The 22,905-nt window shown below is 46.5% G+C and overlaps 1 protein-coding gene across 3 annotated transcripts in view; it reads right to left on the reverse strand.

Annotated features, from left to right (window-relative positions):
* Nucleotides 1–7,339: 7,339 nt before the first annotated feature.
* Nucleotides 7,340–22,905, reverse strand: part of PPIL2 (peptidylprolyl isomerase like 2) — a 67,988-nt gene continuing 52,422 nt past the window's right edge. For all 3 annotated transcript variants that reach the window (XM_064392135.1, XM_064392136.1, XM_064392134.1), the window contains 5 exons: nt 20,717–20,773; nt 11,166–11,238; nt 10,965–11,027; nt 10,345–10,484; nt 7,340–8,699 (listed from right to left, as the gene is read on the reverse strand). In XM_064392135.1, coding sequence (XP_064248205.1) covers nt 8,606–8,699; nt 10,345–10,484; nt 10,965–11,027; nt 11,166–11,238; nt 20,717–20,773 — 427 coding nt within the window. In that variant the 3' untranslated portion in view covers nt 7,340–8,605. The remainder of the gene's footprint in view (nt 8,700–10,344; nt 10,485–10,964; nt 11,028–11,165; nt 11,239–20,716; nt 20,774–22,905) is intronic.

The raw sequence follows: 22,905 nt of genomic DNA on the forward strand, positions 1-22,905 counted from the left end.
ACACAACGCCTCCATTGCTGGACAAAGAAAAGCTGCTTCCCTGTGACTGTTAAAGACTGGGACTCCTGTTCACCGTCAGCCCCTTTCCCAAGCATCCCTACCTCCCACCCGCCCTTCCCACGGGTGGCCATGGGGCTTGACCCCCATTTCCCTGTTTCCTGGGGAGAGGCAAGAGGGCTGACCCCTGCATGCCACCTCTGGGATAGCCAAGCCCTCCCCCTCCCTGCCGCCTCCTGCCGCGGCCTGGCACACAAACCCGGCTGCAGACCGGGCTGTGCAACAGCTAAATACTGGGAATCTGGGCGGCTGCCAGGGACTTTGATCCCCAGCCACAAAAACCTCCTCCACAGGCTGCCTTCTCTTGTGAAATAACCTCCTGGGAGGGCTGAGCTGGCGTGTGCTGCCCCTGAGACCTCTGCAGCCCCAAAAAGGGAGTTTGTCTGGTCAGCAGCCTCACCCTGCAGTGGTGCAGTTCCCGTGCTAGTGCCTGTGCCAGTGGTGGAACCAGGCAGACATGTGTGGCACCAAATCCATTTACCTTGGACTGCTCCCAAGCACTGCTGTGCTTCTCCCTGGTACATCTGCACATTCCAGCCCCAGCAAGGCCAGCTGAAAACCTTCCCAGCTGGGAAACCCCAGGCACAGGGTATGTGCCTACTTTGGCACTCAGCCTCTTCTTCCAGAGGTGCCCACTGGGGCAGCTCAATCAGCACCGTGGGGCACTGGGGTCCTGGTCCTGCACTGCAGGCTGGATGGCTGGTACAGAGTTATCAGAGGTGGATGATAGTGACTGCCTTAAAAACATTATAACATTATTTTTTCCTATTTTTTTCTTTTCTTCCCAGGGGTAGTCAGCAGCCACAGCCCACCCTGGCTCATGGTGAACAATGCTGAGCAGCCGGGTACAAGCCTTGGGCTGTGATGGACATACAACATCAGCCTGGCCAGGTGTGACAGAGCCACAGGTGTCCTCTGCTAAAGGGCTGACTGAGCCACTGATAAACAACTTGTTTTTCCCATTTTTGCTGTCTTTCTTCCAATGCCAGCATTGTCCAGCATGCTGGTGGAGAGGGGCCTTTTACATTATTTAAAGGCAAGCATGAGAAATTGAGAGATATTTTAGTGAATGACACACTGCAGCTTGATCAAATCACGGCAAAACAGGGTCTGCACAAATAGGGATGTTTAAAAAGATGGCAGAAGAACATCTGGGGCTTCTCATACCAGAAAGCCTCCTATGCAGCAGATAAACTCTATCCCATGGTCTAAAATGCTGCCAGATGCTGATGGTCTCCCCTGAGCTGTTGCTGCAAACACCCCAGACTGCCAGATGGACACTGGCAGTGCATCACAGCCAGCCCTGCTCTGAGCTGCTTTTATTTCACTCTTCTGTAGTTAAACCCAGATCTTCCCCATCCTTGTTTGTCACTTTTATGAGCATTTCTGTTCCTTTACTTCTAATTAGCCACAGCCTTATCTCTCACACCCATGGACATAATGTGTCAGTGAGACACCTCTGCTTTTTGTCCTGGCACTGTGCCTCAATCTGCCACCACATCCTGACCATTCTCTGGGCCTGAGAAGGTTAGAGTATCAGCCTCTAACAGCACTCCAGTGTCACCCAGCTGTGGCTCCCCAAGCCCAGCAAAAACTTGGAGTGTTTTCCTGCTCTGCCAAGTAACCTGAGTGACTCCCAGTGCCCTCCTCCCGGTGTCCCTGCAGCTGGACTCCAGCACACACACTCTTGGTCACATCTGGATTTATGATTTTGCAGGCCTGAGCTGACACCCTCCAGGTCAAGTGCTTCACCTGCAGCACCCTCCTGGGTCCCCGTGTGTCCCAGGAGTTACTGCAGCTCCTGGAGCTGGCCGGGACCAAGGGCAACTCAGTGCACTGGTCCTGAGCAGTGCAGATCACTGCTGGGGCTGCTGCTGCCAGCCCCTGTGGTGCAGCCATGGCTCAGCAGCATGGGAGAATTTAATTTCTGTATGAGCCAGAGTGCTGCACTTTCCTTCCCCTGACAAAGTTCCCATGGATTGGGGTGAAATCAGGGATTGGCTCCATGTCAGCCCCCGCACACTGCCTGGGAGTGAGACAGGCCTGGGTCTGGTCCCAGTGGAGGGGATGGAAGCAGCAGCAGCAGCAGCAGCAGCAGTTCACCCTCCTGCCAGACCAACCTGGGCCATGGCACACAGCAGCTCCAGAGAGCTGGGCATCCACATGGCACCCAACATTTTCTCCAGAGAACACAACTTCTTTTAACCTCTCAAAATTAAAAAAAAAATTAAATTAAAAAATTCCTGACCCCAAACAGTTTTTTTAAGGAAAACCAAAGATTAGAAACACTGTAAGCAGTGAGACAAAACACCAAAAATAGCATCCGAAGTTTCCTCCACGCACTCTCCCTGCAGGCAGCCTGCACTATATTTGTCTTCACTTGCCATTTCTGCTGCAATCAATTTGCAATGGCCGCTGGCGAGGAACCCATCTATTAAAAGCTCGGCTGAGATCTGTGGTGAAGATGTCTCCAATAAAAAAATGTGGCCATTCATTAAGAAAAACAAACAAAACAGTGTCCTTCTCTGCAGACCTTCCCACTCCCAACAAAACCCACTAAAACCATCCCTGGCCATGCTGTCCGGGCTTGGGAGCAGCTGTGGGAGCCCAGTGAGGGTTTCCTTCCACGCAGGGAGGGATTTGCTCTGCAGCTGCTCCGAGGCTTGGAAGCACTTGGTGCTTGCTGCCTGCTGTGCCTTATCTCTGCGATTTGCTGCAGGCCACCCTGGGGAGGCGGATTCCTCCCGGGTCAATTGCTTTTATCACAAAAACAAATGTTTTCTATCATCCCTTTCATCCCGGGATGAAAGTGCAGCAAGGAATCACACGCTTTCTCGTGCTGCCTTGGTGGGCCGTGCTGCCGGGCGCTCCTCTCTCCCACAGAAACGGAAGGAGGGACAGGGAAGGCAACCAGGAGCCTGGAGTAATTCCTGCCTTGGCCTAAAAAAATAACCCCATGGGGCTGCCTAAAAAAATAACCCCTCAGGACTCCCCAGGGACACACGGCTCTGCCCCCAGGCTCCTTCCCAAAAGCATCGTGGCCAGTGCTGACACCAAAGTGATTTCTCCCAGAGCCAGGCACTGTCTGACCCCTCCACTTGTGAATGGGACATGGAGGGAGGCAGGAGGGCTGTCTGAGGAGGCCAGAGCCCATGCAGCCAAACACAACAGTGGCTGCAGGGGGATACAATTGCTGCCTATAAATAGTGCTGGGAAGCAAACATTAGGGAGGCAAAAAAGCTATTCAAGCTAAAGGACAATGTTGGCGCTAAAGCAAATAGATATAATTAGCCATTAATAAATGAAGGCCAAAGATTAGGGAAAGCATCTAATATCAGAAAAGTGAGAGCTGGGAAGGCTTTCCAGGGGGAAGGGCAGAGGAGACCTTGACCAGTGTTTATAACAGGCTGTGGCTATTTTTTAAAAGCCATTAAGTTATGAGTTGTCAAACCCAGCCTGCTGTAATTGCTGATGAGCTATTTTTTCTGTATAAAAGGGAAAATTTGGCCTCTTTGTGACGTCAAGAATGGCAGAGGGGCCTAGGAAGCTGCCCTGATCCCCACTCTGCTTCCTCCTCCCTTGGTCAGATCGATCAAGCCCAGCCTCTTGTGGAGCCCTCTGTGCCTTCTCTGCCCCTCACAAAGCAGTGAAGTCCCACAGCCCTTCTCCAAACCTGCCTGGAGAGATGCTTTAACCCCTGAAAGCTCCACAACAATGCTGTGGGCAAGTGCTGGCCCTGTGCCATGGGCTTGCCCCAGCCTGGGGATGTGGGGCTGGGGAGAGTTTTTCTCACCACAGTTGAGGAATTGTGCTGGCAGCAGCAGCTCCTGCCAGCCTGTCCTGCAGTGGCCAGCAAAGGGCTGCCATGGCTGATGAGATGGGGACTGCTGCCTGTGGGACACCAGCCTTCTGCCCACACCAGCCTTCACACTGGCCGCAGTGCCACAAGTCCTGTCCCTGCACTGTTCCCCTGGAAAAACCCAGACTGGACACCCCCAGGGTGCCTCCATGGGAACTCCAACATCCCTGGGATAGTGGCAGGGCCATAGTTTGGATGATCAGGGGTTGCTCTGTGCTGCCCCAGCAGAAACCTCAGGAAGACTCAACTCACCGGTGGTAAGAGGGCCCCTGTTACCTGAGACAGCCAGCTGCTGCCATGGCTTTGCTTTACTTTGCAACCAGGGGAACTGCAGGACCCTTGAAGCTCTCACAGGGAATCAGGTGCCTTTTCTGGAACAGACATTTTAGCCAAGGAGCCATTACTGGCTGAGTGTCGGTACGGGTACTGTAGTGACAGAGACGGTTCCTCCTCGGTTGCTATTTCCAGAGAATGAAGTCACCGGGCTGCAGCGCCTGAGCTCCCCGGAGGCTGAGTCAGTGCCGGCCCTGCCGAGGCTCCGTGTGCGGCCCCACTCCGCAGCAGCCCCCCACGGCCGTGCCCCGGGCTGAGGCCTTCAGGCACTGAAGCAAAATGGCCTCAGGCCACCAGCCCCACACGGCTTCACCGCCGGGGGCCCCGTGGGCCTGAGCTCTCCCTCATCCTCCCGCCACCACCAGCTCTGTCCCGAGCAGCTCCAGGCACTGAAGAAAATGGCGTCAGGCCACCAGCCCCACATGGCTTCACCGCAGGGCCCCCGTCGCCTCAGCTCTGCCGCCATCGGCCGCCATCACCAGCTCTGTCCCGCACAGCTGCGTGCCCCTTCTGTGGGAATGTCCCTCCCGGGCTCTGGCTCTGGCCCCTTCCCCACAGTCCCAGCACAGGCTGGTTACATCCTCCACAAGGCTGTGATAACAAATACACTTGCAAAGAAAGAGAGGAAGTGAGAGCTGCCCGGCCGCGCCGCCGTGCTGCAGCCCGGCCGGGCCCGGCGCTGCCGCCTCTTCCTGTGGCGGCTGAGGGGGTTTGTTTGCCTGCTCCAAAGCAAACAGTGTGGAAACTTGGGGGGGTGTTTTGGCAAATCCTCTCCTCTTGCTTATAAAAGATGCTTCCTGTGCCAGCTTTCCGACATCCTGTTCCTTCCAAACGTTGCTGGCCATCAGTGGCAGGGGGATCCCAGAAGTATTTGATCCTTGGAACCCAGGGGTTCTCTCCACCTGCAGGGCGGCCATGGCCGTGCCTGTGACTCCACCACTGAGGGGACTCACAGCCCGTGCTGGGCTCAGCCGTGTCTCAAAAGGAGTGGAGGGAAAAGCAGGATTTCCTTGGAGACCTTCAAACACAGTTTGACTTCTCAGTTTGTGGCCCCACATGAGATGGGAACCACCATGATCAACCACGTGATGCTGAAGCAGCAGACTGGTAGTCTGAACTCCTGGGCTGCAGCCATCCAAATCAGCAGGGAACAGGCAAAATTAAACCAAACAATAATACTTTTGGCTTTTTCTCTTGGTAAATATGGTAACAGAGTTGCAGCTACTTGGCTTGAAAAACTGTTCAATCTGTGCTGTTTCCCACACAGACAATACTTTGCTCCTTGAGGGGCCAGGCTGAATTCATGCCAGAAAAAGCAGAGGTGAAGAGATGAGTCCCCCATGAGCCCCTCTTTGTGTATGAAAACAATCGGCCCCAGCTGCCAGCCCCACCACACACCACGGCCTTCTCAAGGGTGTTTTGATCTCTGCTAGGGTGCCAGATCTCAGGAAACAATGAATTCACTGGTCACCCAGTGCCTTTCAGCAGTGCAACTCAGGTATGGAGCAGTGCAAAGCACGAGAGGGCTGGTGTTATTCTAGTCAAGGCCAGACAAAAGCTTCTTCAGCCCCTGGTTAAAATCCTACTTTTTCTCTCTAAGCACATTTACTGGAAAAGTGTCAAAGAATGTAGAAATGTGCTTACAAACAGCACAGTGGTTCCCAGGAGTGAGTTCCTATTAGTAAGGCTGCACAATTCTTGCTGATCCCTCTGGCCATAGCAGGAGCTGGCTGGGTATTCCCTTAGCACACCATTTTTGCTGGAGAACCAACTGATGAAAGGGGAAAAAAGGTTTCAGTACAGTCTCCTTCCTCCCCTTTCCTGGCTCAGGTAGTGGAAACCACAAGTCACCCTGCAAAGAGCCAGGTTTTGGAAAAATGAGGGATACAGCCCACTGCCTTGCTCTCTGTGCCCCTGCCATCCTTCAGAGAACAGCTTGTGTCACACTGGCCCTGTGGATTCCAATGACTGGAAGTGAAGTTGAAATTAAAAAGAAATTTACCTGAATACCCAAAATTAGGGGTGTGGGAGGGAGCAGAGATAAGGCTCTGCAGGAGAAATCTTCACTGCAGGGTCTGGCTGTGGTGGAACAGTGCTGGCCCCACAGAGCTCTCATCAGTGGCTGGCTGCTGACTCAACCCTGGGCACTGGCCAAGCCCTTGGGCCACTGCAGCACCCTGGGCATGGGCAGAGCCAGTGTCCCCCAGCCTGCACGGAGCACCAGCAGCCCAGAGAGCTGGATCCAGGCCCAGAGGTGAACCACGGCTGGAAAGCTTCAGCCCTGCTTGGAGCAGAACTGAAAGGTTCACGCTCAGCCCTTCCCACAAGCCAGGAAATTGTTCTTTCTTTTGTGTCCCATGTTATGGTGGGAAATGGTGAGCAAAGGGGCAGTGCAAAGGCAGTGCCTGGAAGGGCAGCAGTCCCTCTGCCCTGTGAACAGCAGTGGTCCTTCAGGGACTGCAGTGAGCTCTGCCAAAAAGCTGGAACAGAACAGGAAAGTGGGTAGTTATCTCTACAGCCTGCTGCCCCTTGGATCAATCTGCAGCAAGAACGTGCTGCAATGGGAGCCCTTGCCACACCTCTGCTGCCTTCCTTGTAATCAAAATCTCCTTCCTTTCGTAATAATCTCCATTTTAATCTAGTACAAAACCAGCATTTTATCCTTATGGATTAATAAAATTGCCTATCCCAGCTCTAGCAATGCTGTGAACTTGACTACTCAAAAGTGTGCTGAAGTATGAGTTAGGTTAAGGGGATCAATAACAATCTATCATGAAAGGGCCAGCCATCAAGAGGTTCCAATAAGACAGAAAAAACTCAGCTTTAGGAAAGTACCATCAAATCCCCCATTCCAGTAATCAAACATGTGTTATTTCAAACTTAGACGTTTGCAAAACAAACTCCCCCTATTATTCTTTCAAATTAGTTTGAACTTCCTATAATTTAACAAAGATGTAATCATATCCGCAGAGATCCCAGAATTCCTCATGAGCATCTTAAAAAGCAGGAATGAATCATTTCCTTGTAAAACAATCAAGTTTGCAATGCTGTGATCTTGGAAATAACAGTTGAACAGTCTAAGTCAAGCACTCAAAAGAAAATAAAAGCATTTAATGCAAAATATTTCCAAAAGTTTTTACAGCAATTTCCTATAAATGGAGTCTTTTCTTAAAGAATGAAACCACTGATACAAATGTATTGTTCCAAAGGGGATTACAAAATTTTCTCCTCAGCCACACAGGAGGTAGGGAGGGCATTTCTCTTATCTGAAAACAGCTAAGACAAAGTGAAAAGTGATATTCAGGATCTAGCCTGCTATGTCTAAGTTATGGTAACACACAGATTCTTTGGGATTAAAACTTCACAGGCTGATATATCTTTACCCCATAAGGCCTTTATTAAGATTCCTAATGATTTGTGGTTATGTAATGGAAATATCTGAGATGCCTGTCAGCTACATTATGTGGTTTTTCCTAATGATGGGAAGCCTGACATTGGAGCAGACTATGGGGTGCATTACCCTGCAAGGACCAGGCTTTCAGGATGGGTGTTAAAAAAAACAAACAAAAGAATTGTTTCTATTCCTGCTCAGTTGCTCAAGGCTGTAATTTCTGGCACCTGAGGGCAGGTGTGAGCTGGTGCATCCTGGCACCTCTGGCTGTCCAGTGGCTCAGGGAAGGGCAGCCACTGGGAGAAGTAAGTGGTGCAGCTGCCCAGGCTCCCCATGTAGATTTGCAGCTTCCCAGGCTGTTGCTGGAGGCTTTAACAGGTACAGAGAGAGCTCGTTTGGAGTGAGCAAGGCCCTTCAGATGACAGCAGTCAGTCCAGACAAAATTGGTCCTTGTTGAGAACCAGCAGGAGGCAGCTGGAAGGTAAGAGCAGGACAGGCTGGAGCCCTTCCACAGAGCTCTCCAGCAGCACAGGAGCTTCCCAGCACAGTAATTCATTCCCTCACTTGGCACACTTGGCTGGTCTGGGAACGATTACCTGTAAAAGGAGCTCTTTCACCACTGTAGCTGTTCACTGCAGTAGTGCCCTGCAAGGCTGGGCTCTGCCTGGTCTGCTGCCAGCCAAGCAGAGAAAGGCTCCAGCTGATCCCCGGGGAGCTGGGCTGCCTGCTCCCTGCTTTGCAAAACAACAACAAAACAGCCTTCGAGGAAGATGCAGTGGGGGAATGTGCTCTCTAGAAAACAAAGCCACATTAACCAGCCTCAACAAAGCAGCAGTTTTCTCTGCCAGTGGAAGGGCAGGCTGGTGCCTTCCCTCCCCAGGACAGAGTGTCTTTTGGGCTCTCAGGGGCCACGTGGGAGGCTCCTGTTTGCGCTGTGCTGCCCCAGTGCTGGGCTCCCCACGCTGCTACCAGGAGCTGAAGTCGCCGAAGCCTGTGCTCTTCTTCTCTTTCTTCACAGCTGTGCTGGTTGAAGGCCCATCATCCTCCACGCTGCGCTTCCTGCAGCCAGAATGAAAACAGCTCTGAGGGAGGCTTTACTGCCAGTGGGACCAGGGCAGCTTGGGTGCCTGTTCTGCCTGTCCTCTCCCAGCACCAGCTATACTGGAGCCAGCCCATCCCCTGTCAACTAGACAGGAGTGCAAGCTCCATGCCAGCATGGGTTGGGAGCCTTTGGCATGCCCAAAAACAGGGAGCATGAGTCCATTGGAATGGTTTGGATCAGGCTTTGAGCACTCCCAGGAATGTGTTCAAAGCACAGAAAGTTCTCCAGGCCAGAGCCTGGAGCTGTACTTTTAACATGGTCAGGAGAACATGAGCCATGAGTTTTCCCCACACCTTCTCACCTGCACTTGTGGCAGCAAAAGGATTTATGGGGAATTTGGTATCAAGCAGCTGGGAGAGCTCTTCTGATCTTTCCTGTTCCTTGAGCCCAGCCTGTTGCAGTTGCTGCTATTATTATCAGCCTTTCTTGAGCAGAGCTTGCAACCCCAGGGAATGCTGTGCCACAGCTCATGTGCTGTAGTTTTATTGTCAGATATCAGTAGCTGATAGGGAGAACACCAAACTCTAAATCTGCCAGAGCAGGCTGCAATGACTGAAGGTCCTTTCTATACTACCTGGTCTTTTCCAGAGAGCCACAACTGCTGGATTTCCTCTATAAATAAGAGTGCAGTGTGTCAGCAGTTTTAAGCTGGACATAGTATTTAAATGGACACACAATATTCTGCAACGGAAAAATTTTACTGACACACTAGACTGACCTACCTGAGCTAACATATTTCTGTTCTCACAGTTATGCAAATGCCTGTAAGTCACAAAGGCACACACAGGCTGATTAAATGGCTGCCCAGATCTGTGTATGCATAAATACAGGCCTTTATGTACTAGACAGACAACAGCATTTTTGCAAATGCTTTTAGAGAAGTCTGCTAAAAATCAAGTGGAAGGCGTTTATTTTAATTTTTCCAAAACACATGCTAAGCTGCTGCTCAGCCAGGATTCTGTGGTGTCCTTATGAAAGAAAGCAGTGCTGCCAATCCTGACAGGGGTACAAAGGGTGTCTGGGAGAGGGTGCTTTAGGATAAGCCTGTCCAACCAGCCAGGCACCCTGGAGCTGCTCAGCTGCCCTGTGCTCCCATAGCAAGCTTGGGAGCCTGCTCCCCTTTCCTCTCATTTCAGCTGTGCTGGTATAGCTGTTTGTGTGGCTGAACTGGGAACCAGAGCAGCAAACTGATGGGGGCCTGGGGCAGCTACTTTGGGCAGAAGTTGCTAAAAGAGAAACATCTGTGGGACTGTGGCCTTCAGAAATAGCTTCAGAAAAGGAAGAAGATAAAGGATGGTGTAGAAGTGACACAGTATAGTTCCTCAAAGATTTCTGAGTTCTGGAAATGTATCTACAGTTCTGAAGTCAGCAAATGCTTTTAAAGACCAGCTTGGTCATGTTCAAGGGCTAAAGGAGAAGCTCAGTTAATGTGTGACCTTGAAAAACAACAGAAGTGAAGTAAACTCTTGACTGTTAGGACTATATGAGGGTGTCTTTGCTGGCCTAAAACAAACATCTGAACAATGGCACTGGGCAGGGGTAGCATCCAGCAGGAGAGGCACCTAAAAAATTCAGCAAAAATCAGAAGGACAGGGAACTCACGCTGCAGCCATGTTGATGTATTTTCCAATCCCCTGACGGTAAGTTTTAGGAGTCTGAACCTCTTTCTTTGTTGTGACCACTTCAGTTTTTATTTTGGCTGCTTCTTCTTCCTGCTGGAACTTCTCTCTTTCAGCAGCGACCTGTGGGAAGCAAAGGGTGCAATCTGTTGCAAGAGATAGTGCAGAATAAGGAGAAAATGTCTACAATTCTTTGAAGCTTTAAAGCACTCTAAACCAGCAATCAGCACTGCTGAGATTACAGGGCAGGCTTTAGGAGACAGCCCTCAAGGGCCACTACAAACAGGCTCTCTGCAGCCATTATAGCAAGACTCCTTCTCACCTGCAGCCACCCACAGCTACTGGGGGCATTTGAAAGGAAACCATCAGAAGCCTGATAGACTGGGAGCTGTGCCAGACTCAGTTACAAGAGTAACTCTGCACTGAAAGAGCAACTGGGATCCTGGCAAAAAGTTAATGTTGAATGGCAGCTGCTTAATCTTAGCTGGCAACCAGATGGACCAGGAGCTGCCCATGTGCAAAGAAAAGGCATTAAGTTGCAAAATTCTCTCCAGAAAAGCTTTGGCCAGTCACAGAAAATCCCAACCAACCAAGCAACCTCACCTGTGCATCTGCCTCTTCATAGGGATCAACAAAAACTGTTGTTGTCTCAATTCTTATTTCTTCCTGGAAGCAGAAGAAAAGAACAGCAATTCCATCTGCTGATTAAGTTGTGCCATCTCCCCCTATTTTGGTTTCAAGAAGTGTCAGCAGAGTGACCAGCACTGCCATGTGAGGCCACTGCCCCCAGTGCTTCACACATACCTTGGGACGGTCTGTTTTGGGGTCACTTTCCACATTCTCCATAGCAGTCAGAGTTTCAAAGCCACCAACCACTCTAAAAGAGCAAAGACATGATTATTCAACTGGCACAACATACTGAAAATGTTCCTACACCCTTACCTTTAATATATCATTAATGTCCATTACTCTAGCAGATTTTTAAATCATCATGTTTGGGGAGACAGGAGTCAGCAACTGTGTTTGGAAGACTTAAGATAATGTCATTTAGTGTGGAAGATAAGAATTTTTTCCTCAAATATGGGATTTGAATTTAAAATTAAACAGAACATGGAAAAGTCCAACACTCAGAGGCAAAGCAAAGCCCAAAACCTGGAAGCCACACAAACCAGCCAGATGAAGAACAGGACTTTTCTTCTTCTTTGTTTTCAAACCGTATATGAGACCTAAGAGTGTTATCAGGCAGAGAATGGTAACTACAGCAGCACGGAGAGCAGTGGCAGAGCTGTCTGCACTAACACCACTAACCCTGAGAGCACAGGAGTCCTCCAGAAGAACATCGTGACTGTGAGCTCCTGAAGGCTCTGGGAAGGCAGCAGAGCATCAAGTCACAGCCACAGGGTAAGGCCAGGACACTTCTCAAAGCAGTTTTCACCTAGGAGGGCCTTAGGTCCCTGGCCTCTCACTTTTCAAGTCAATATATCCAAACACTTGCTTGAAAATGTTTAAGGCTGAAGGCTTTCTGGACTGTTGCATGTTTGTTTTCAAAAAAATGTGTGGAACAATGGGAACGTTCTAGAAAAGCATATTTAGAAAGGATAAATGGGGAAATCCAGATAATTATAATCCTGTCATCCTGTCATTTATCCCAGCAAAATAATGGAATAGCGGAGACAGGACATGATTAAGAAAGAAAGGAAATAAGTAACAGCAATCAACAAGGTTTTGTGGAAAACAGTGTCTGTCAAACAACCTTCTATCTTTGAGACAACAGATGTGGCTAGCAGGGATAGCAGTGTCCATGGAACAGACTTCTGGAAGGCGGCTGATATTTTGATTGAGGAACCAGAATGAGTACACATTAAATAAAAAATTGGCTGACAGGTGTCAAAATCTAATTTTAAACAGGAACCACTGAGTCAGTATGTTTTCAGAGGGGTCCTGCTGGGATCAGCTCTTGGTCCCAGGGTATTTAACACTTTTATCCACCTCATCATCCACAATTAAATTTGAAAACAGCTATTCTTAGAAGAGCAGTAAATAAAGAGGAAGACAGGCTGTTGATGCTGAGTGATCCAGATCCATTAGCAAAGCAGGCTGTAGCTGGACAACATCTGTTTTAATAGAGCAAAGCCACATGGCCAGGAACCAAAAATACAGCCCATACTAACAGCTGTGGGACAATGAGAAGCAGCTGTAATTCTCAAAAACACTGCTCCAGGAGCCAGGGGAGTTTGGGGTCAGGAGATCAGCAGCAGGGGCAGGAATTGGCCACTGAGGAGTCCAGGGCTGCCCATGGGACAGGACAGGCCAAGAGCCAGCAATCCCCCAGCTTCCACAGAGGGGTAACTGTTTTGAAGCTTGATTGTTACTGGGACTACAGCACCAGCACAGGTAGGCTGGCAAGGGATGGGCAGATGAAATGGAGGAAAATAAAATCATATTAAATTAAGCTGGTGGGGAAAAAGGATACCAAACTGATAGAATATGTAGAGCATTTTATCACCTAACTCTGCTTTCATATCAAAAAAATAAACACACGTGATATTCACAGTCACCTTTATACACTTTATACACCTATAGCAGGGTATTTCCCTCTCCAGACATCTGTCCAGTCCCAGCAGGGCAGAGTCTGCCTGACCAGTACCAGGAGAGGCCTCTGACTCTCACCTGCCATGGTCTCAGCTGATCCTGTGGAGAAATCCACTTCCTACTGCACTCCCCAGTGGCCTCAGTGCCACCCCGTGGGCTGGGACAGGCTGTAACCACCACCAAAAGGACAGACCCCAGCACAGAGAATGATCTGAGACAGGGGGTGTTCTCACCTGCCCCAGCACAGCTGTGCTTGCTCATGTTTCAGTGCTCTCCAAACTCTATTCCCCAAGGGCCTGCTGATATTCTGTAATAAGGCTGTGACTTTTAGGTGCAATTAAAAGCCATGGATGCAGGCTAGAACAGCCTCAGTCATTTGTGGCTGGAGGGAGCAGACTGGGGGAGGCTGCACAGGGCTTGAGGACCCTGTATGAACTTTGGAAAGTTCATAACAAAAACTCAATTTTAAAATCTCTCTCCAGGCCAATATGAGATTGACTTATAATACTGGTGATTAACACCCAGCCCAAGATATATTCACTGTATTTTAACTGCCCCAAAGGAAACTTCTGATTTAATATCGGAGGATTTTCTAGCCAACAGTGCACTCATTATCTGCTTGTATGTTTTCATTTAATTAGGTTTCTGATAATTTGAAATGGCCAGATCAGCTGTGCACTGGCAATCTCAGCTGAGTGATCCCTTAGCCCATAGCTAGACCTCCCACAATATTAGCACTAATGCATTTTACTGATGCTACCAGATCTTCAGCTGCTCTGCTAATTAAACTTTATTGGTAATATTTTGTCACTTGTACACTTTGAAAGGCTGTGATAGACATGGCATTCACAGGTCATCAGTAAATGACCTAAATAGCCTATTTTGACATGACTGTTAAGGCCTAAGGGAGAAGAAGACAAAGTTGTTATGCCTGCAGAGCATGTCATTCTCTTTTCTTCTTCACTTCTTGTCTCTCAAATGGAAAATTGCTTCCTTTTCTATCCCTTGCATTCTCCAACATTTTGCACAGAGTATCTCTGTGCACTACACTGTCAGCACAGTCAGCTCTCAATATATGTTTTTGTCTTTATAAACACATTGCTGTAATACTGATAAAAAATAAAAACTAATTTGAATACAGACCACCAGCTCAGAGGCGAGAGCTCTGACAAGAGGGACAGAAAATAACCTACAAGTCACTTTAGTTCAGGGAGCACTTGGGAGCTTTGTCAGGGTCAGGCCTGGCTGAGGCTGGTATCTGACCACTAAAAATTAACATCCGAAAGGACAAGGTCTGACTGCAAACCTCCCCCATCCAGTAAAAACCGAACTGCACACTAACCTGGCAGTCAGAGCTGGATGCAAAAGAAATTGAATATTCCAGACTGTGAAGGCTTTTGCAAGCTTTCCTCTGATCTAAGGGAAAAGGTATAGGCAGGCCCTTGAAATGTTACACATTGTTATTGTCAAATCTCATGATGTTACATTGCAGCACTAAAATCAGTTTGATGAGATATAATGTGTCAAAGCCCATGCACAGACATCCCTCACAGCAACTGCTCCTCAGTGAACGAGGAAACCAAAACACCAGAGAAGTTTTGGGGACTCTGCTAGCCCAACAACACATATTTTGGGCCAAGAAAAAAGCCCATGCAAACTATATGTAGAAATGACCATCAGATCAGTACATCTAAAAAATCCTCTAAAGAGTGAGCCACTATTTAATATTATTCTAATATTCAAGGAAAACTGTACATAATTTTCAGTAAAAGAAATTCAGACTCACATCCCTTTAGAGCCTTTACACGTGCTAAACGTGAGGCACAGGCAGTGCCTGTTCACACTGTGTTGTCTGGTCTCGTGCAATGTCACTTCTGCCAAGTTGGGAGCCAGCAGGGCAGGGAAGGGAGCAGGGCATAAACAAGTTCAACCTTTTCCACTGCTTCTGGCTCGATTCCTTTTTTAAGGTGTCATACATGCTTTGTCCTAAACTGACTGAGGTTTAAAAAGGTGTTCAGATGACACCCTGCAGTGAAAAGGGCGACTCTTTCAAGACACCATTCACATCAGAAGAACCAGTGGAACTGAGAGTTTGCTGTGTGCTTCCAGTAGATGTTGAACAGAGAAATTATGATCTCAGCTATATATTTAGCTCAGCAACCCTGAGACAGCTTGTATTTTTAGAGGAGCTCGATAAATGTTGCATTACATTTAAGCATGAACGACAAGGCAGGTACATTTATGGTATTTTTTTTCTGTGAGCATAGGAATGAAAACAAGAATGTGCCCTTGCTCGCGCAATTCTGTTTTCTTGAAAGCTGGCTAAGTTAGCACTGGAAATCTTTGCATTTCACATTTAGATGTGTTATTAAAATCTTACTTCCTGGTAAGGCTCCTTTATGTAAACTAGTAACCTTGCTTCAAAACCACTGCCAATGCCTTTGCATGATGAAGAAGTGAAATATCTGGAGCAGGCTCTGTCCATTTGCAATATGCCAATAAAGGTCTCACTGTATATTAGTTAGTGCTGCCCCAAAGAAAACTGCATCTCCCCTGCAGGCCCAGAGACATTCACACATGAACATGAATCTATTTCTCATACTTTTGTTTGAAAGAATTGTAGGAATTAAGCCTTCTGCAATGCTGGGGATGGCAGTGAGCCAACATGATAGAGTTTCCTGGTCAGAAGATGATACAAGAACAATGTCTGGACTTTTTTTTTTTTAAACCAGCTTTAAACTACAAACAGAAAACAGAAAGAAAAATTGCTCTTTTGTAAACACATTCTGCCCTGAGGGTTATTTTTATAAAAAGGAGAACACACATTTATATACACACACAGAGGGAACAACACATATGTGCACAAACACGTACACTCAGGACAAAATGTTTTCTATGCATGCACCCAATCTGCAATGGAGTGAGCAATTCAAATGCAACAAGGATGCAGCCAAAACATCTCCCTCTCTCTGCTAGATAAGGGCTTCATCTAGCAGGCGAGACACGGTAATAAAGGGTGATGAAAATAAAACAACTTATTGAAACTAGACTCAACAGATGAACCTGGCACGAAAGGACTTCCCTGCCTCGGCACAGGTCCCTCTTCAGAGATCATACAACTGTTTTGGAAACAACAGCAGCCCTCATGCAGCTCCAAGAGCCCAGTGCTCATGTGCAGCCATGGCTTCCACAGGGAGGCCTGGCTCATTTCCCCACCTTGCTCTTTGCTCCTTTCCCAGTGTCTGGGGAGCAGACTCTGCAGTGCAAAATTAGGTCAGTCTCCCTACACAGAATCAGCTCTTCTGCTGCCACAGAGTTTCTCCAATCTTCAGATATACTAAAGCAGAGGAGCCACAAGAATATGAGTTTTCCAGCTTAGAAGCAACTGGGATTCACTGATTCAAATCATACAGGGAATGTTCCAAGTGGAAACAGACAATGTGTTACACAACAGTACCTGGGTAACTGAATAATGCCTGCTAGTTGCTTTATGTAGCTAATTACTTTAGAGGACAAGAGTTACTTTCATTGCCCCAGTCTACAGAATTGCAGTAGAAAGCATTAAACAGGTTAAGGAATACTTAATACAGAGAGATACTGATCCAAGGGAAGAACTCCCTTCCACAAAACCATCTGGCAAGGAGAGAAGGGAAGAAAGGAGAAGAATAAGAATAAGCTGAACAAGCTGCATGTCAGCTATTGACTGATGCCTCCAATCTGACCAAACCTGAGGTTTCCCAAACCACCTTGTTCATTATTTCTGGGAACAAGAGAATTGAAGAATGAGCAGCAGAAACATCAAGAGACAGTAAAAGTTATGCACATAAGCACATGTGTGCAGCCTCATAGCAAAGAGAAAACTGTCCTTGACATGCCCATCTCCTGTCTCAGATGCCACTTTCTTTTCTCAGCTCTTGACCAACACAAGTGATGCTCTAATAAACACACAGAACTGCTGTACAGATAATTTCCAGCTTTGCCACTCTGACCACAACACCTTTCTCTCTGCTCCCTCTATTACCCTTCCTTTTATCACATCACATTAGGTATCTGCAACATGTCCTCATTTTCAAGCCCACCATGCTCTGCTTGTCCTAAATCTCACCCAAAATTCTGAAAGCATTTTTCTCCTTCTGTTGATCACTTTCCACTACTATTTTAAATATGCACATTTTTATGTGTGTCTTTAGCTTTGGAACAGGCTCCCAAAAAACATTGATGAAGAATTTAATTTTTTCCTGAGGCTTTTTCCAAAGGTGGTGGAAGGTAAGTTGAAGAGGGTCACTGTCACAACTTCCCTGTATCTACATGCAATCTCTTTTCTACTTACCCAGCTCTCAGGGACAGAGATTGTTTCTATTTCTGCTAATAAAGGGCAAATGTACCAGGTCTCTGATCCATGAGAGCTGTGAACCATTGCCACAGGAAACATAACAACACATGGATGGGATAGCTTGCACCTAAATTTCATAAAGAACACCAAACAGGAACCTGAGCTGATTTGCTGTTTTGGCTGTAGTTCCTGCAGCTCCTGCAGGTCCCAGCACAGCCGAGGCCCAGCTTGGAGCACGGGTAGGAAGGAGACTGAGGCACAGAGCCCAGGGCAGCAGCAGGCAGGACCCTCCCCAGGCAGCAGCCCCCTGCAAATGCTTCTCATTCCCTCTGTGCAGAGCAAAGGCACGTCGGCTGATATTATCTCAGTTTCTAAATTAAACCTCTTACCAGCAAGCTAAAAGCCCACAAAAACCACCAGTTGGTTTTCATGTTAATTACATCATTTTCTAAGTCAGAAGAAATAGTAATTACTAGAAATGGTAATTACTAATTTAATCTAGGCAGCTCTGTTGGAGCAGGAAATCCATGCAGCCTGCAATACACCTCCAAGGGAAGGCATTCTGCTCTCACTCTCTGTTTTGGCTCCCCAGCCATGCCAGATTATCTCCTTTTCAGTCCCCACATCCTCATCACTGCCATGGTGAGCAGCACAATCACGACGAGCCCTTCCCTGTCCTCCAGCCACACCTTTCTCCTGAGACATGAAAATTCCAGTGCACCAAGGCAGACACATGTCACCTCTTCACTGTCCCAGGTGTGGGCATTTATAGAGTCTCCTACATAAAAATTGTGTTTCAGACCAGTGGGGACATGAATAAGATTCATTTCCAGAAAAGGCACTTTTCAATGTTGCATCCCACAAAGGCCCAAAGAAACAAAGAAAGGAGTAGGGAATGGTTGCCCTTTCACTCTTTTTTGTTCTCCTAAGTATGCAAAGCCTGCTGAAAAGTTCTATACAAATTACAAACAAGATCTCCAAGATACCTGTGTGACACTAACATGGACCAGAGTCACACAGGAGTAGCTGAGAGTACAGTTCAGATCAGAGTATTTAGGGTTTTATATTAACTGAAATAAGCAATCCTCAGATCTATATGAAAGTCACAACAGGCCAGTAAGCATCCAGTTAACAATACAATTAACCACTGATGGAAACAAAGAATCCTGATATCATGGTTCATTCTGCTCTTAAACCTAGATAGTATTCCCAGATATGCTTCCCAGATATTGTTGTGCTATAATCAGTTCAGATATAGTCACCAAATCCTGGAATCACCCAGGATCTAAAATACCAAACTGAAGTTGGAGTTTTACTAGAGGTACAATCTCTGGCATCTTCTGGCTTGTATGACTTTTAAAAACAATGCAGGTAAAAACAGCTGATGGATTTTGATGACAAAATACAGATCTCAAAAGCTACACATCAACCTTTTATTATTAAATATGTAGGTAAATTCAATTATTCAATAATTCAACTTGTAGATTAATACAGACTGACTGGGATACATATATCCCAGCATCTTAATTTTTACCTTATTTGGATTGATCTTCATTTACATGCAAGACAGATCAGAGTAAAATTTCCCTGCTCTGTGTTCATATGAAGATGTCACTCAGTTTGCATGCAGGAAGCCAAATATGATTCTAAACCAACACTTTTAATAAACTTTTTCCACTGTATTTCAGCTGAAAATATAAGCAGCACCACTCCTTCCCTCTGGGACCTAAGCTCAGATTTCTGTTGCAGCAAAGACAATTCACAAATTAAGACAGTCTTTGCTAAAACTGCAAAAATCTCTGCTGTATATACTTGAGCAGATTTACCTGGACTATGTAATTCCTCTCTAAAGGGCAACATAGAGTGTGAAACACCATCTGAGCTATTTTGCTCCAAGGTACTTGAGATATTCAGCACAGTGTGAAGCTTTGGGGAGCACACTCCCTGCACCACAGAAAGCTCAGCTTCTCTCCAAACCCTTTCCTGGTGAATTCTGGTAAAACTGGAGCACACTGGGGAAGCACAGCAAAGACACTGGAGGACTACACAGGATGCTCACTGAGGCAGGCTGCAGCCAGGACTGAAGAGCAGGCACATTTTCAGCTGAGCTGCCCTAACACAGACATTCCTTGATGAGGTGGCCAGCTCAGGTTAACAGCATTACTGGAAGGGATTTGAAGGGGTTTTTGCAAGGTGGACTTAAATTGTTGCTGAAGTGAAGTAGTCCTAAGATCTGGATAAGGTAACTCCTCCAAGCATTACTGACTCTCAGCTTTTAGTATTAGAATTTGTTTTATTTATCTGATTTCACAAAAGGACAAGGGAACTTTGATTTTTTCCAGGACAAACCTGAGAAAGAAAAAAGAAATATATTTCCAGGACTGCCACTATTGAAGAATCAGTATTGGAACTAACAGCACTAAAATAATCTGCCATTAAAATGAAGCAGTTTCTGCCTCAAAAAGTTGCAGGCAGGGCTGATGGATTAAATATATCACTTTCACTGTACAGCACAACTGCATGACATTCAATCAAGGTACACAGCACATGCTTCTATTTTCCATTGCCCACTTCCAAATGAATAGAACCATGAAAGAAATAAAACCCCAAATCTACAAGTAAAAAAGACTGTAAGATTCTCAGGAATTCCCAGTGCAGCAGGCTAGCAACATTCCCACTCCTGCCATGCATGAGGGATGTCTGAGAACAGCTCTGCTGGACTTGGTAAATACCAAGTACCTGCAGCAGAGGAAGCAAAGAGCAAACCATAACAAAGACTTTGTATCTTCTTCAATAAATACCTCAATCTTTATCGTGTGAAAACTTCACTGGAAAAGACTTTCAGAAGAGATTTCTTTATAAGGAATGAAGTTCTCTCACTGTCTGGGCATTGACAGTATCTTTATATATGTGTGCATAAATACACAGATTTTATACCAGTGATAATTGTCAGGAATAAAAGAAAATAAGAATAAAATAAAAAATAGTAAGAAGGGCCAAAAGACCTCATCTATGCAGAAGCTCTATGCCATGATGAACAGTCCTGTCATGACTAATTTTTCAGTTGATGGCTCATAAGAGGATGAAAGCAGAATTGAAGAGCTAATCTCTTGTGTCCCAGCAATTAACATGCACAAATATTAACATGGTTCATTACATGACTATGATTACTTTGCTCATGACTCCTGGAGGGCCACCCACAGAAGGGAAGTGAGGCAACTCACACTGCTGAAAGGAGGAAAAATAGGCAGAGTCTGGTGACTGGCATTGGTGCAATGTTGCCCACCTACCCATGACCAGGAGAACTGGATTGTGAGCTGGGATTTTGCTCCAGTTCAGTTACAAGATTACACTAGATTCTTCTCTTTAGGCTCCAGACACACAAGGGACAATGTCTGCTATGCTGCTGCCCAAAATATCCTTCACTTACCTTCCAAAAACTGTGTGCTTCCTGTCCAGATAAGCACAAGAGCGGAATGTGATGAAGCTAGAAGGAATAAAGATACAACAGTTACCACATTGTCCCAGTGACCCTCAGCAACAGCCAGTAATGCTTAAAAACACAAAGTGTCTGCAAAAGCTTTTGGAGAGAAGCCCAGCCCCTCTCCTTCTCTGGCTACTCTCTGCAAGGCCTGTGGAACAAACAGCCTTTAACTCCTCAGTATTGTTGGTTCCACCTGGATTTCTGGAGTTTTGGCTTCTCACTTTTCATCACATTAACATTTTTAAACAGTACTCTAAGAGTAGGGCCTTGCAGCAAGTCCCAAATTGATCTGAGCATCTGCCTCCTTGGCCAGGCAGGCCCTGGGAAGCTCAGGCAGGGCAGGCAGACGTGAGTCCTGCTTGGGAAGAACATTTCTGGTGCACGATGGGCAGCTGGTGTCCAGCAAATAAAGTTACGTGACACAACAGCCTCTGCCAGTGTAAACTTCTGTTTTCTGGATATTTACTTTTTGCATTTCTCTTCCCTTAAACCATCCTGTTGGTGATCCATTTCTCCTCTGGACAGAGCACACTTGTGCTCCAGATACAAACATCCCAGAAGAATACTTTGAAGTGTCAAAAGTAATTAATTGGACTTTTAATTATGGGGGCTGTACTTTTAAACTTAAACATGGGAACTAAAACACTAATCCAAAGCAACCTTTTCTACTAAAGCTTGATACTTCTTTGGAAGCCCTGGACTACAAATGTATGAGACAAAGGTTTCCACAGTGTGGTCTGCAGACCACGATGGCCTGTCTTGGCTGGACATGCAGTGCTGGCTCTCCTCCCTGTCTCCATCTGTTACACTACATAGGAGACAGCTAAAAATATATAAGCATTCCAAAAGCACTTTTCCATATAAGCAACTGCCTCAGGAAGTTATATGATTGGAAAGGAGCAGCTGTAATGTTCCAGACAGTCTATTAGGATGTAGCTTGCCCTAGGAAAGCATTGGGATGCTGAGCAGAATGCAAACTCCTACATGGGATACCTCTTTATTCCTGGCTATCCAATACTTAAAATCATCACACGGTCAGTTATGTAGCACTGTAATAAAAAACCCCTGAGAAATGTATAGGGAAAGCTTCTCATCTGTCACTACAGTCAAAATAAATTAAAAACAACAGAATTAACATAACTCAGGATGGTCCCAGAGAAGTCCTGAGCATTTTTCAAACATCACCTTGCAGGGGGGACACAGCTCCCTCTGTCACCTATGGGGAGAGCTATTCACAGAGTTCCCAAAGCTAGAGGAGATGGATCTAAGTGCTGCCTGGGAACCTTTACAAATATGGGCAGCTGGACTCTCTTAAGCACTCACATATAAAGGAACCTCATATTTCATTTGCAAATTTTAGGAGCACATACAATCACATTCACAACAGCAGATGATGTGACTCAAAATGGCACATCACTTATGGTCTCTGTAATTTCTGTTATTAGAATCCCTTTAAAAAAAAAAAAAAAAAAAAGGAAAGCAGCCTCTACTCTCCCCTAATTTAGCACGTGAGAGCTGGCAGTAACATTCAAATCCAAAATAAGCTGTACAGCAACTTGATCCAGCAAACTGCCCCACACGTGCTTAGGCTTAAGAATGCAAGTAAGCCTAAGAATGTGAGGCCCTGAGAGAAGCCCTTGTGTTTAATTAAAGCAAAGCACACTGCTGCAGGGTTTACAAGCCATCCTACCACTCAGCATCACGAACACCAAGACCTGCTCCCTCCCTCCCTCCCTCCTCAGTGCCAAGTCACACACACTCTCTTTCCTGGGGCTCCCAATAAAAGGACAATTTTTTACACTGAACTACTTACAGAGAAATCAATCAATAGTTGGCTCAAAGTGACACAGAACATTTTTAAAGGACTGCAAGCAAACACCCATATTAATGTTACATGTGAACAAGGCCATTACAACTTCAGTATCTTTAAGTTTTCCCTCATTTTAGTCTTTATTCTACTTTTGTACACTGGAAACCAAGTTATTCTCAATCCCAGATTGTACACTTTGTCATGTCTGGGTCTACACATTTCAACAGAGCATTTATTTAAAATCAGGTGACTAAAAAGAAGTTATATTCCCACAGAGTTTATGTTTCATCTAATTCCTTCAAAAAGCTCAATATGGAGCTAAATT

The sequence above is a fragment of the Passer domesticus genome, chromosome 17 (assembly GCF_036417665.1).
Source record: "Passer domesticus isolate bPasDom1 chromosome 17, bPasDom1.hap1, whole genome shotgun sequence".
Lineage (NCBI taxonomy): Eukaryota > Metazoa > Chordata > Aves > Passeriformes > Passeridae > Passer > Passer domesticus.